This window comes from Chlorocebus sabaeus, chromosome 21 (genome assembly GCF_047675955.1).
Source record: "Chlorocebus sabaeus isolate Y175 chromosome 21, mChlSab1.0.hap1, whole genome shotgun sequence".
Taxonomy (NCBI): Eukaryota; Metazoa; Chordata; class Mammalia; order Primates; family Cercopithecidae; genus Chlorocebus; species Chlorocebus sabaeus.
Genome location: NC_132924.1, coordinates 62523592 through 62537914, shown reverse-complemented (window position 1 = coordinate 62537914; position 14323 = coordinate 62523592). Strand labels below are relative to the sequence as shown.

Genomic DNA, 14323 nt, shown 5'->3' with positions numbered 1-14323 from the left:
TTGAGTGATTGACAGTAGTTCGAACTTCATCCTCTTAAGGCATGGAGAGCCTTAAAGGGTTTTGATTAGTGAGGATATATGCACAATGTTGTGTTTTAGGAAGAAGAATCTGGGAGAAATAGAATGATCTATAACAAGGAGAGAATAAAGGCAAGGAGTTGAAAGGTACATAAATATAAGCATTATACTATGAGTTACAGGCAGCAGAGAAAGTTTCTCCCTGCACCCAGGTCAGAAGAAGAATGAGATGATCTAGAAAGAAGAAGCAGACATATGTCCAGTCAAATTGGATTCCCAGAAGATATTCCTGATAAAGTGATATAGGCCCCTCTATCCGTGGCATACCCCAGCACTGGGTCTCCAGCAGGCTCAACTAGCCTCTCTTAGGGTCTGATCCCCCACCTGTAATTCATCTAATGGGACCTAGAATAGTCGCTGAGGCCAGTTAGGGAAATAGGCTATTATTTCCATGGCCCTTCTGCTTTGGAACACAGCTCCATACTTTCCCGTTAATGCCAGTTACCCCTTTAACAGAGAAAAAGTGACTTTTTTTCTTTATTTAAAGCTTAAAAAATCCTTTTTGGGGCAAAAGTGTATCATGAATATCATTTCATCAGTGTTAGTGGCCATCTTCAGTCCTTTTCAATTTCAATTACAAGCAAAAGAGGGATTTTAAAGGATATGGAATACTGTTACCTAAAGTTGTTTAAAACACCTTCAGTTAGACATCAAGGAAAGACACAGAAAGCAATAACAGGAGTAGAAAGCGCACCTAAAGAGATCTGCCGCCTTTGCCTAGAATTGACCCTGTTAACCATGAGGAGAAGAAGAGATTAGGCAAACCACAGTCAGGAAATTTAGTTATATATTTGCAAAGGCACTCATTTCCTACCTCATGAAATGCTGCATATTTTTAAACACAGTTTGCTGCGCAAAGTGTCCGGTTATTGGGGCATCCTTTAATGACATACTATTAATTCTGTACTAGAATTTCTATATATGTGAGGCTGTGGATTATACTGAGAAATTCTGTATATGTAGGTAGGGCTACTGATTGTATTGAAAGCTCCAGGAATTCATTTATCATCTTCTTTTCACAGCCTCTAGGTTACTATGCAATGAAAATATCCTCTTCTAAAATAGTTTTTCTAGGCTGGGCATGGTGGTGCACACCCGTAAGTAATCCCAACACTTTGCGACGCCGAGACAGGAGGATTACTTGAGCCGAGGAATTCAAGACTAGCCTGGGCAACATAATGAGACCCTGTCTTTTTATAACAAATAAGAATAAATAAGTAAATAAAATAAAAGTTTCTCTAGCCAAAGAAACTTTTTAGAAGAGATTTCCTAAAAGTAATTGATCAAAATAAAAGTAGTGTCCAATAACTATACATTCTTTGAACATTTTCATACCAGGAATCTTTAAAAATATAATAAGCAAGCCTAATGAAAAGGAAGAAGCCATTGTTTTGGAAATCCAGTCTGATATTTTACTTATCCTATCTGGTCTTTGTGAGAATCACATTCAAAGGAAGGTATGTATGCTTGTGAAAGTTTTGTTCAGGTCTCCCAGTCACCTAACACTATAAACTGTTTTTGGAAGTTTCTATAATTATATTTAATTTTGTGAAAATTTAATATTTTTGTTAATAATTAGAGCATAATTATATAAAGTAAAAGGTAAAAAATATACAACAGTATACACCCATTTAACTAATACCCCCAATTAAAACAGAGAATATTTCTATGTCTATAAAATTTCCTCATCCCATTAGAAACCATGCCCCTGCTCACTTTGACAAACTACTATTCTGTTTTCTATTCCTAAAGGTTGGTTTTGCCTATTCTTTAAGTTTATATTAATGGAATCGCACAATATTTACTCTTTTATTCTGGATTCTGTCATCCAGCATCATATTTTAGAAATATATCCATGTTGACCGGGCATGGTGGCTCAGGCCTGTAATCTCAGCACTCAGGGAGGCTGAGGCAGATGGATTGCCTGAGGTCAGGAATTCGAGACCAGCCTAGCCAACATGGCGAAACTTCATATCTACTAAAAATACAAAAATTAGCCAGGCGCTGTGGTGCATGTCTATAATCCCAGTTACTCAGGAGGCTGAGGCATGAGAATTGCTTGAATCTAGAAGGTTACCGTGAGCCCAGCTCTCACCACTGCACTCCAGCCTGGGTGACAGAGCGAGACTCCAAAGCAAAAAAAAAAAGAAAGAAAGAGAGAAAGAGAGGGACAAAAAGAAATTCATGTCATTGCATGTATCAATAATTCATTTCTTTTTATTGCTAAATTGTATTCCATTGTGTGAATATACCAAAATTTGTTTATCTGTTCCCCTATTGATAGGTAGGCACTTGGGTTGTTTTTATTTACAGCTATAATGAATAAAGCCTGAGTGAATATTCTTGTGCTAGTCTTGTACTGCTGGGTATAATGCTTTCATTTATCTTGTGTAAGTATCTACAATTGGAATTGATGTATCATAAAGTAGGTGTGTCTTTATAAGAAGCTGCCAAAGAGTTTTCCAAAGTGGGCTGTACCATTTTAAATGTTGTTTGGGGTTTGAATTGGGTTCAAGCCTAAAGCCAAAAGTTAGAACAAGATCTTAATCCCCTTTTATCTTCTCCATAGTGAACTCTGAGGCTCAGAGATTGATAATTTAAATATTAAATAGCAAGGGATGGAATTATAAATATAAAAACAAAAAAATGATGGTTTCAGTAGATAGATTTTGAGTGAATGCCTGTTTAGCTCCAAGCTTTGATGCAACTTCTCATCGTATTCTACCACCCTGTGCCTGGGCTCCTCTGGAAAAATAATCATAATCTTGCTTACTGGGAACCAGAACTGAACATCAAGGCAATGAGAAAGGTAATTAGTAAGAGAAAAATATTAAGTGGTTAAAACTTCGCATAAATTATTAAAGGTTTTAACTACATTTATAGCCTATTTCTCTCTTGGGGTCATTAGAAAATCTTGCATGATAATTCTTAGGGTCATTAGAAAATCTTGCATGATAATTCTTACTATCTAAGAATCAATCTGACATAATGCTAGACTGCAGTCATTATAATGTTGAAGAAAATCAGAGTGCAAGTTTTATGACTTTTTTTAGGAGAAAGGGAATAAAACAAAAAGTATCAAGGGATATTATTAAGCTGGCATGTTGATTGATGCCCCCTCTTAAAATGATTAGTTTTATAATAATTTATTTTAAATTCCTGAAAATAAGTAAGTACAGTTTTTTAAATTGTGGTAAAAATAGTATTTTTCTAACAATGTTGCTGTATTTCTCTGGTAAAAAAGCGATTTTAGGGGACAGATGAAGTAGGAAAGGGAGGAATTATTTATTTAAGAAATAATTTAAAACAAATTATCTTAAACAGGAAATTTTCGGAACCGAAGGAGTAGATATGGTTCTTCATGTGATGAAAACAGACCCCAGGAAGTTACAGAGTGGCTTAGGGTATAATGTACTTCTTTTTAGTACATTGGACAGCATTTGGTGAGTATTACTGTACTCAAATTAAGTAGACTCACAGCAGTCATGCATCACTTTATAACAGTGAGGATACATTCTGAGAAATGTTTCCTTAGGCAATTTCATCTTATGCAAACATTATAGGGTGTAGTTACACAAACATAGATGGTATAGCCTACTACACACGTAGGCTAGATGGTATAGCCTACTATATACTTAGGCTAGATGGTATAACCTAAAGGCTACAAACTGTATGTCATGTTACTGTACTGAAGATTGTAGGCAACTGTAACACAATGGTAAGTATTTGTGTATCTAAACATGCCTAAACATTTAAAAAGGTACAGTAAGACTATAGAATAAAAGATTTTTAAAAATTCATATAGTTGTATAGGGCACTTATAAATGGAGCTTGCAGTACCAGTTGCTATGAGTGAGTCAGTGAGTGAATGGTGAATGAATGTGAAGGCCTAGGACTTTATTATACATTACTATAGACTTTATCAACAGTCTACACTTAGATTACACTAAACTTATTTTTAAAATATTTTTCTTTTCTCAATAAATTAACCTTAGCTTACTGTAATTTTTTTTACTTTATAGATGTTTTAATTTTCTTTAAGTTTTTGGCTCTTTCATAATAGCATTTAGCTTAAAATACAAATACATTGTATAGCCATACAAAAAATATTTTCTTTCTCGATATTTTTTATTCTATAAGTTTCTTCTGTTTTTAAAAACATTGCATTGTTTTTACTTGTTAAATATTTTGTTAAAAACTAAGATTCAAACACAAATTAGTCTAGGCTTATGAAAAAATTATTTCTGTGCATATATTTTATTAAACATGCATAGATATTTCTGTCCAGTATACACCTAGATGTAAAAATGGCTAGCTAGATCTGGGCATTTTTATGTCTGTTCAACTTTCGGAGATAATACCAAAAAATTTTCCGAAGTACTTACATCTTTTACACCTTTCCCAGTAGTGTGGAGGTTTCTCCTTGCTCCACACCCTTACCAACACATTGCATTATATCTTTCATTGCCGCCATTCTTGTGGACTTGTGCCAGTGTCTCTTTGTAGTTTTAATTTTCATATTTCTGATTGCTAGTGAGTTCATTTGCCATTTGAATAGCCTCTTTTTTGTGAAATCCCTACTCAAGTCTCTTGCTCACTTTTCTACTGAATTACCTATTGTTTTTTACAGAGTTCTTTATATGTTCTGGACATGAGCCTTTTTCTGTTATATGTTTGTCAAATATATTCTGCCACTCTGAGGCTTACATTTTTCACTCTCTTCACTCTCTTTTTGTTGAACCAATAGTCTTAATTTCAGTGTGGTCTAATTTTCCAGTCTTTTTTTATCATCAGTACTTATAGTGCCCTGTTTAAATAGTCTTTTCTTACCCCATAGTCATGAAGATCACTGCCTATATTTCTTCTAGAAGCTTTATTGTTTTTGCCCTTTACATTTAGACCTACAATCTACCTGGAATTGATTGGAATGTATGGTGTAAGGTGAGGTACAAGTTTTCCTTTTTTTGTGTGGATGTAATTCAATGCTGTTTTTGGATAAACCATCCTTTACCCACTGCTTTGCAGTACCTTCTTTGTACAAATCAAATGTCCATATATATCTGGATCTATTTCTAGGCTTTCTGTACTGTTCCACTGGTCTTTTGTCTATCTTTTTGTAATGTGCTATTTTAATAATTAGGTCTTTTTAATAAGTCTAGACATCTGGTAGAGTAAATCTTTCTACTTTTTCTTTCTCCATTAAAATTGTCTTAGCTTTTGCTGACGCCTTGCATTTGGATATTATATTAGTCAAGGTTCCCTAGAGAGACAGAACCAGTAGGAAAAAACATAGAGAGAGATTGAGATTTATTATAAGGAATTGGCTCACACAATTATGAAGACTGAAAAGTCCCAAGAACTACCGTCGGCAAGTGGAATACCCAGGAGTACCGATGGTGTAGTTTCCAGTCTGAGACTGAAGGCCCAAAGACCAGAAAACCCGGTGGTCTAAGTGCCAATCTGAAAGCTGGATGCTTGAAGCACAAGAAAAGCAAATATATCCGTATGAGTCTGAAAGCCTGAGTCCGAGCTCAGCAGTCAGGCAGAGGAGTTCCTTCTTACTCAGCCTTTACATTCTGTTTCTATCTTCATTTGCTTGCATAAGGCCCACCCACATTAGTAAGGGCAGGCTACCTTATTCAGTTTACTGATTAAAATGTTAATTACATACAGAAACAGTTTCACAGACACATCCAGAATAATGTTTGCCCAAATCTCTGGCCACCCCAGGGGTAAAACCTGGGACCACCTGAATGGGAGGAGGAAAGCTGATGGCATTTTATATACCAGCCTCTACCCGACTCCTACTGTCTACACACCATGATGAAACAGGCAGTAGAAACAATGTCTTTTCTTTTTTTTCAAGAGGAAGCTATGTTTAGAAAGGGGACACAAGAAAGTGACCACAGCAGGCTTGCAATTTCTGGGAGGAACTGAGAATAGTATCTGTTGCTACCACCAGTGACAGCTTGTTCAGTCCACATTCCCTATCAGGAAAAAAAGTGTAAGTAGCCCCAGCAGCAGCTTTAACCCCTGATTCCATGTGAGCTGCGCAAACCAAAGTAGGCACTTTAGCAAATTGTTACAGGAAAGGGGTCCTGATCCAGACCGAAAGAGAGGGTTCTTGGATCACACACAGGAAAGAATTCAGGGTGAGTCCGAAGGATAAAGGGAAAGCAAGTTAATTAGGAAAGTAAAGCAATAAAAGAATGGTTACTCCATAATCAGAGCAGTGCTGAGGGCTGCTGGTTTCCCATTTGTATGGTTATTTCTTGATGACATGCCAAACACAGGGTAGATTATTCATGCCTCCCCTTTATAGACCATATAAGGTAACTTCCTGATGTTGCTGTGGCATTTGTAAACTGCCATTGCACTGGTGGGAATGTAGCAGTGAGAACAAGCAGAGGTCACTTGCATCACCATCTTGGTTTTGGTGAGTTTTACCTGGCTTATTCACTGCAACCTGTTTTATCCCCAAGGTCTTCATGACCAGTATTTTTTGTGACCTCCTATCTCATCCTGTGACTTAGAATGCCTTAACCATCTGGGAATGCAGCACAGTAGGTCTCAGCTTCATTTTACCCAGCTCCTATTCAAGTTGGAGTTGCTCTGGTTCAAATGCATCTAACATTTTCCCCATCCCTTTTATAAGAGAGGCCTTAATCCTAAGGGTTGCAGAGGGTTGAAGATCCATCTTCTGTAACACCTTCAGGCTGAAGAGGGGTGATAATATTCCTGCCTATCTATTACGGTTTCTTGTGTTCAGGGTACAGGGAGCTCAGTCAGAAAGCATCGGTATGTCGAGGATCATTCATAACTCCTGAGTTCTGACAAAAGCAATATCTGAAAGATTAATAATTGAATATTAGTTGTTGATTAATATTGACAAAATTGAATAGAATATTGATTCAGGTTTTCACATTATCTAGCCCTCTTGTTTCTTCTGAGCAGCAGTCAGAGATCACTGGTGGGTTCCCAGGAATGAGCAGCGTTAGTCTAAATTGTGGAAACAAACTTGAAAACAGCTGATGAGACTAGAATCTTATAACAGGTGTACCATAGTTCTTGAAACATATTTCTCTCTCCAGTTTCCCATTTATCCTAAAGACAAATGATGGTAAGACCAATTTGCTTTATTATACTTGGCCTGATTATTTGTATAAGGTGCAGCAAGAATAATTATTTGCCATATGGGCTATTTGAATTGGCTTTGATGGACCTCTGTTCCATAAGGAATATCAGATAAGACTTTTTTAAAGCCAAGCCCAGCCATGGGTTTGTACCCTCACATACCTAAGAGTTGGGTAATTTCCTCTTCTCATGAGGTCCCAAGATAACTTGGGGTTCCTGTGCCTGTCAAAAAGTGATATTCTTTATTTACCACAGGTCAGGAACCCTATATAGAGACTATAGATAAAGTATCCAGTTTTCCCAAAGGACTTTTATTGGCTTTACACATCAAGTCTGATTCCTCTCAGCACACCATTCTGGTCAAAGCCTTAGTAAAATAACCAGTGTCTCCAATTGTGTCCTGTTGCAAAAGAAAATAGATTCTTATTGCACTTCTTGTTGCAAATATCTATATTGCCATAAATTAAGAATACTCACGAATAGTTGTCAAATTCTGGTGAAATGGGGTAGAGAAAAACAAATATGCTCCAAATTCTGTTCACAGGAGCATACTTTACCTAATTGTTAGAAGCTGTAAATAACTCCAAAGATGAATTGTCTTGACTCTGGGAGGAAAAAAAGGATCAGCAGTGTTTTAAGCAACAAATTTAAAAGATTAGTTTAGTTTAGTCTACACAATTAATTTCTGTTTGATATTCATGAACATTTCAGCTCTCTGTGAGAGTTCTGAAAGGTTTTTTCCTCTATTCAGAAGTCACAATCTCCAAAGTTATCAGAAACCTGCATTTAAGAATGCCTGTTACAGTTCTATAGCTGACTATAAACGACCTTTTGAAGAGGATCAAAACAAAACAATTGTTTATGGATGACAAAACATCACACAGTCAAAAACACAATTGACAAAGCAGTTTAGTCACCTAGGTGGCATACAATGATTTTATGTAGCAATTATAACTATTAATGACCTATACTAAGTCATATCAGAATTGTAGGAGTTTCCCATCGTTTTGGAACACATGCCAGTAACACATTTATGTAAATATAGCCCAAAGAAAGCTAAATACTATTTCACATTTGCCAATGCTTCCTATATGATGTTTATACCAAATAAGCCAAATTTTACCTTTACATTAGTGTACTATTTTAAACTCAATTCTTAATAAAACCTTATAGACATATCTACCCAATTTTAATGTTTGAATAATACCCCTTTAATTTTAGCCAAGGCCACACACAGAATTTCTTTTACAATTTTTCACAAACTTGCCCCAACTTGCTTAAACCTTCAGCTTTATCTTATCTAATTGTAAAATATCTTTTAACCCTTTAATCTAGGCAAAAAAAAAAAAAAAATCCACATTCCCATGACTTCTTATAATCTTTTGACAAAAACACATTTCACTTTCTTTATACACCTTACATATAAAACTGTTTCTTTAGTAGTCTCAAATACATGTTACACTGTTAACTCTTGGCGACTTTTGCTTTTGGCAAAAAGCTCGGTAAGTTCAGCATTCTAATTATATACTAGGCATGGAGCCTAGGACCCAGACAGAAGTACAGATAAGGTCTGACTCTTTCCAGCATCTTATTCCATGTGTCCCAGGCCTTACCTAGCCATAAAGCAGGCAAGTTACAGTAAGAGTCATAGTGGCATTTTATGAAGCATTAAGGGGGCCTAACGACCTTCAAATTGTACAACATTTCTTGCACAAATTCCCTTTCACTAATCCTTTCACAACTTACATAGACTATGACATGCTTAGACTTTCCAACTTGTCCTAAACATCCCTCTTTTTAAACAACCAGTTGTTTTACCTTAAGACAAGAATCTACCGTACAAGATTGTTTTTTATATAAAATCTGTTTTCTTTATAACGTTCTTTGCATAGCTGGGGGCATGGCTAATTTCACATGTCCCCAGGCCCTATCTATAATCTAATGCTCCTAAATAAACTGAACAATTTTCAAAAGTCAAAGAAGCCACTTATGACCTTAAAGCATTAGGAAAACCTGGTACCTGACCTGCATAATTTATGCCAAATGTTTACATTTTTGAAGATATTTTTGTTTTACCAATAATCTTTATTAAAACTATTTTGATTTCCCAAAGATTACTAAAGTCACATGAACTAAAAGGCATTCTACTTTTTACTTTTGATTTTTTTAATCAAAAAAATGTTTAAGCTCTTATTATTAATAAACTAATTAGAGCTCTTTCATATATAAACATCACACACATAATACATTTAAATACAGAGACATGCAGAAGATAAAGGACTCCTTCCCTAAGCCAGGAATTGAACCCTGAACCTGGGCCGCCATTGTGGAAAGAGAAAGCATGGCCACACGGTTAAACAAGGTCAAGCTCCCAAGGACATACAAGACAAGAGGGAAATCATGTCCAGTTTTAGATTTTTGGGGGACCTGCAGCAAAATTTGTAACTGACCAGTTTGCTGGGCCATCTTGAAAGCAGGCTTACAGGTGCCCTATGATCTCTCCTAAGGTACCCCTCTTTATGACAGAACAATACAGAAAGACAAAGTACACCAGATTGGCTATAGCTTAAGGTTAGGCTTGCAAATCATTTCTTCCATTAGTCAAAACTTTACAGAGGAGACAGTGATTTTACCATTCATTCAACTGGTTTGCACAGAGGGGAAGGGAAGGGATGAAGGGAAGGGAACATTGCTTGTGGCAGTGTGAGAAATGTGAGGTGCTCAAGGAGGCCAGAGAAAGACCTGCCCGTTGGTGCCAATACTGAATCAAAAGTGCAGCCGGTCGCTTTTAAGTCGAGAAGGGATACTTTCCAGCATTCCCATTTGTTCTCAAGTTTCCCCTTTTAGGGAGGAAAAAGCTCCCTATGTCCCACAGTCCTGTACGTGCCTAATCCTCTCACCCGTAACCATAAGCAAAAAGTGCAAGGCAGATTGTTCCAAAGAGAATAGCAGTTAACATCCCATAGTGCCAAACCCATTCTTAGCCAAAAGGGACTTTACTGAGAGGGGCCTCTAACCCCCTAACTCTTATAAGGGATTCTAACCGTCCTATATTGGCCTTCAAACCAGGGTCAGTCAAGTTTCCTTGCTTTTTAATAAGAGGGGCTTTTACCCACTTTGACTTAAGGAGAGATTCTAACTCCCCTAAGTTGACCTCTAACCCAATGCCATCCTTTAGCTGAGTACCCCACCACTTACCCAAGGTCAGCCAACCAGTGCTGCCATCTCTTTCCTTTGGATTGGGGCTGAGGGCTTTCTTCAGTATTGTCCCTTCGGGGCTTGCCAGAAAGATGTCATGAGACCCCAACACTTACCCAATATTAGCCTTTGGGTCAGGGTTTTCTCACTATCGTCCTTCCCATGGTTGCCAGAAGGATGTTACAGGAAAGGGGTCCCAATCCAGACCCCAAGGGAAGGTTCTTGATCAGGTGCAGGAAATAATTCAGGGCGAGTTCACAGGGTAAAGTGAAAGCAAGTTTATTAGGAAAGTAAAGGAATGAAAGAATGGCTACTCCATAATCAGAGCAGCCCTGAGGACTACTTGTTGCCCATTCGTATGGTTATTTCTTGATGATATACCAAACATGGGGTGGATTATTTATGCGTCCCCTTTATAGTCCATATAGGGTAACATCCTCCTGTTGCCATGGCATTTGTAAACTGTCATTGTGCTGGTGGGAGTGTAGCAGTGAGGATGACCGGAAGTCACTTTTGTCAGCATCTTGGTTTTGGTGGGGTTTAGCTGGCTTCTTTACTGCAACCTATTTTATCCGCAAGGCCTTGATAACCTGTATCTTGTGCTGCACTCCTGTTTCATCCTTTGATTCAGAGTGCCTTAACCTTCTGGAAATGCAGCCCAGTAGGTCTCAGCCTTATTTCACCCAGTCCCTATTCAAGATGGAGTTGCTCTCGTTCAAACACCTCTGACAAAATAATCTCAACTGCAAAGATGAGATATAATCATTATCCAATGTTTGAAGTGCACCAACATCTTGAAACAGCAATGTCGACAAGGCCTGTAAATATTTTACAGAGTTTCATTCTGAGCCCAATATGATTGACCAAGGCCTGAGGTACAGTTTTTTGTTTGTTTGTTTGTTTGTTTTTTAGACAGAGTCTCATTCTGTCACCCAGCCAGTGGCATGATCTCAGCTCACTGCAACCTCCACCTCCTGGGTTCAAGCTATTCTCTTGCTTCAGGCTCCTGAGTAACTGAGATTACAGACGCCCACCACCATGCCTGGCTGATTCTTGTATTTTTAGTAGAGACCTCATTTTGCCATGTTGGCCAGGCTGATCTCGAACTCCTGACCTTAGGTGATCCGCCCCCCTCAGCCTCCCAAAGTGCTGGTATTACAGGCGTGATCACCATGCACAGCCTGAGGCACAGTTTTAAGAGGTCCTGAGAAAATGTGCCTGAGGTGACTGGGCTACAGCTTGGTTTTATACGTATGGAGATATAAGACATCAATCAGTACACATAAGGTATGCATTGGTTTGGTTTGGAGAGGAAAGGCAACTCAAAGCGGGAGTTTACAGGTCAGAGGTGGATTCAAAAATTTCCTGATTGCTATCTGTTGAAATGGGTAAGTTATTATTTAAAAACTGGGGATCAATAGAAAGGAGTATCTGGGTTAAAATAAGGGATTGTGGAGGCCAAGTTTCTTATTATGTAGAATAGTTGGTAAATGTCTCTTATCAGACCTTAAAAGGTGCGGGACTTAGTTAAATCACTCCTGGATCAGGAAAATACTTGGACAGGGGAGGGGATTCTGTACGGAAAGTAGATTTTCCCCAGAAGAGACTGCTTTGAAGGGCCATTTAAAAATAAGTCAAAGGAATATATTTTGGGGCAAAATACTTCGATTTCTTTGAGAGCCTACTGTCATGTGATGCTATACCAGAGCCAGGTTGGAATTCGGTATCTCATTGCTGTGAAGTCTGATTTTTCATTCTTAAGATATCTGTTTTAATGTTAATACTCACTGGTCAGTTGTGCCTGAATTCCAAAGGGAGGAAGGTATAATGAGGCATGTCCAACCCCTGCTTCCCATCATGACCTGAACTAGTTTTTCAAGTTTACTTTGGAATGCCTTGGCTGAGAGAAGGGTTCGTTCAGTTGGTTGGGGGGCTTAGAATTTTATTTTTGGTTTACAGCAACAATAAATGGATATATCTTGCAAAAAAGTTACGAGACCAGCCAGAGAAGATCACTAAGAGTAATTAATATCACGAAAGCAAAGGATAATGTTTTATCTGTAGGAAAGAAATAGGCAGTTATGAAAAAGAATTGATATTGGTTTTTAAAAATGTTGAAACTAAACAATGCTGGTAAAGTTTCTTCGAAGTTCTATTTTTTTTGGTAAAAACATTAGCTACTTGATTTAAGAAAATGAAGAAAACATATTCTTTGAAAATGCTTTGATTAAAATAAAGCTGTACAAACTGAGTTTAAGGATAAATGTTTGTCAAATGAATAACTTTCTTTTAATTTAAGGTGCTGTATTTTGGGATGTTATCCTTCAGAGGATTATTTTCTTGAAAAGGAAGGCATTTTTCTCCTTTTGGATGTGTTGGCAGTAAGTATGGCTGTAACAATTGTAAGACAAAAGACAAATATGTCTAATAAAGACCTCTTCCAAATTGAATGCCACAGAGCACTATTCTATGAATAAATGTGCCCCAAATCATGTTCAAAGGTACGGTCTTCAACAAAATTGCTCCTAGAGATTCATAATACACAGTGTATTAAAGGCTCTGAAAATTCCTCTGGTTGGAAAATCATTTTACCAGTATTTTTTCAATGTTTTCAAATACACGGGAATAAAGAATTTGTTTTTTCTTTGTACTCTATCAGCCTACTAAGAAACAGCTTGTGAAGAGCTTGACCATATCAAAACCCATAGTCATTTATTAATAACTTCTAGTTTCTTCCCTGATATTAAAATATAAGGGCCACATTAGACAAGGAGCAAAGATAAGCATTTTTAAAGAACTATGTATTATTTGGAGGTAATGTGAAGAAGTCTAGTGAGTCATAGATCATTGTTTTGCAGAATGAGCAAGTGTGAGCAAGCTAGGCCTTCCGATAGAGATGGTGCTATCTAGCAGCTGTGAAGAATATAGCCCCTTAATAGCCTCAATTCTAACTGGAGTCCATAGTTAGGATGATATGGGAGGAAACGTACAATTTCGTTTCAATAAAACTTTGAGATTCTCACACAGGGATCTAGCCAGATCCCTGTGATTCTGTGATTGCCACCATTCTTGATTTTATTAACAGAATAACAAACCTACTTTGATTTAGCAAAGGTGCTAAAATTATTTGTGCCCCTTAACCTCCCTGAAAGTTAGTTCATTTCTCTCTTTTCAATTTCTTTACTTGTAAAACAGAAATAACAACATTATATATCTTGTTGTATTGTTGGAAGGATTAACTGAGTGATTGTATGTGTGCATGTGCATCTGAGTGTGCATGCATACGTATATATTATGGATTAAATATAGTGCCTAACACATTATTCCTGTGTTTACTGTTATTATGAATATTATTAGAGTATGTTTAATACTGATTCAACCAAATTAATTGCAAATTACAAATATTATTTAATGAAATTTTTACATCAATTTCAATCTTTCACATTTGCCTGTCTCCTGAAGTAGAGAAATAACAAACTCATTTCCTTGAGTGTTTTGCTTAATACAATTCTGCTGAAATAAAAAGTATGCAATGATAACTGCTAATCATGGTTAAATAATAATGAGAGCTTACTATGTGCCAGACAGTCTCATATAACTCATAATAACCCTTTGCAGGTAATATTATTATCCTTTCATTTTATAAAAGGAAACGATGATGTTTGCAAGTAAAACAAAAGCTTACATAGATCCGGCCACTGCACTCCAGCCTGGGTGACACAGCGAGACTCCGTCTCAAAAAAAAAAAAAAAAAAACAAAAGCTTACATATTTCCTTTGCTATATTCAAATAGCAGTATACTATAAAAGTTAATCAACAAAAAGTATTTCACATAGAAGAATTAGATTATGGAGGCCATTGCTTTGGATGGAATTTTCTATACCTAAATTTTGGTGTGCTGAAGACTACTTGT

General features: G+C 37.0%; 1 protein-coding gene across 3 annotated transcripts in view; it reads left to right on the top strand.

The window, feature by feature from the left end:
* Positions 1 to 14323, top strand: part of CFAP69 (cilia and flagella associated protein 69) — a 67013-nt gene that overhangs the window by 40663 nt on the left and 12027 nt on the right. For all 3 annotated transcript variants that reach the window (XM_007982238.3, XM_038004586.2, XM_007982237.3), the window contains exons 14-16: positions 1417 to 1535; positions 3403 to 3521; positions 12710 to 12791. In XM_007982238.3, coding sequence (XP_007980429.3) covers positions 1417 to 1535; positions 3403 to 3521; positions 12710 to 12791 — 320 coding nt within the window. The remainder of the gene's footprint in view (positions 1 to 1416; positions 1536 to 3402; positions 3522 to 12709; positions 12792 to 14323) is intronic.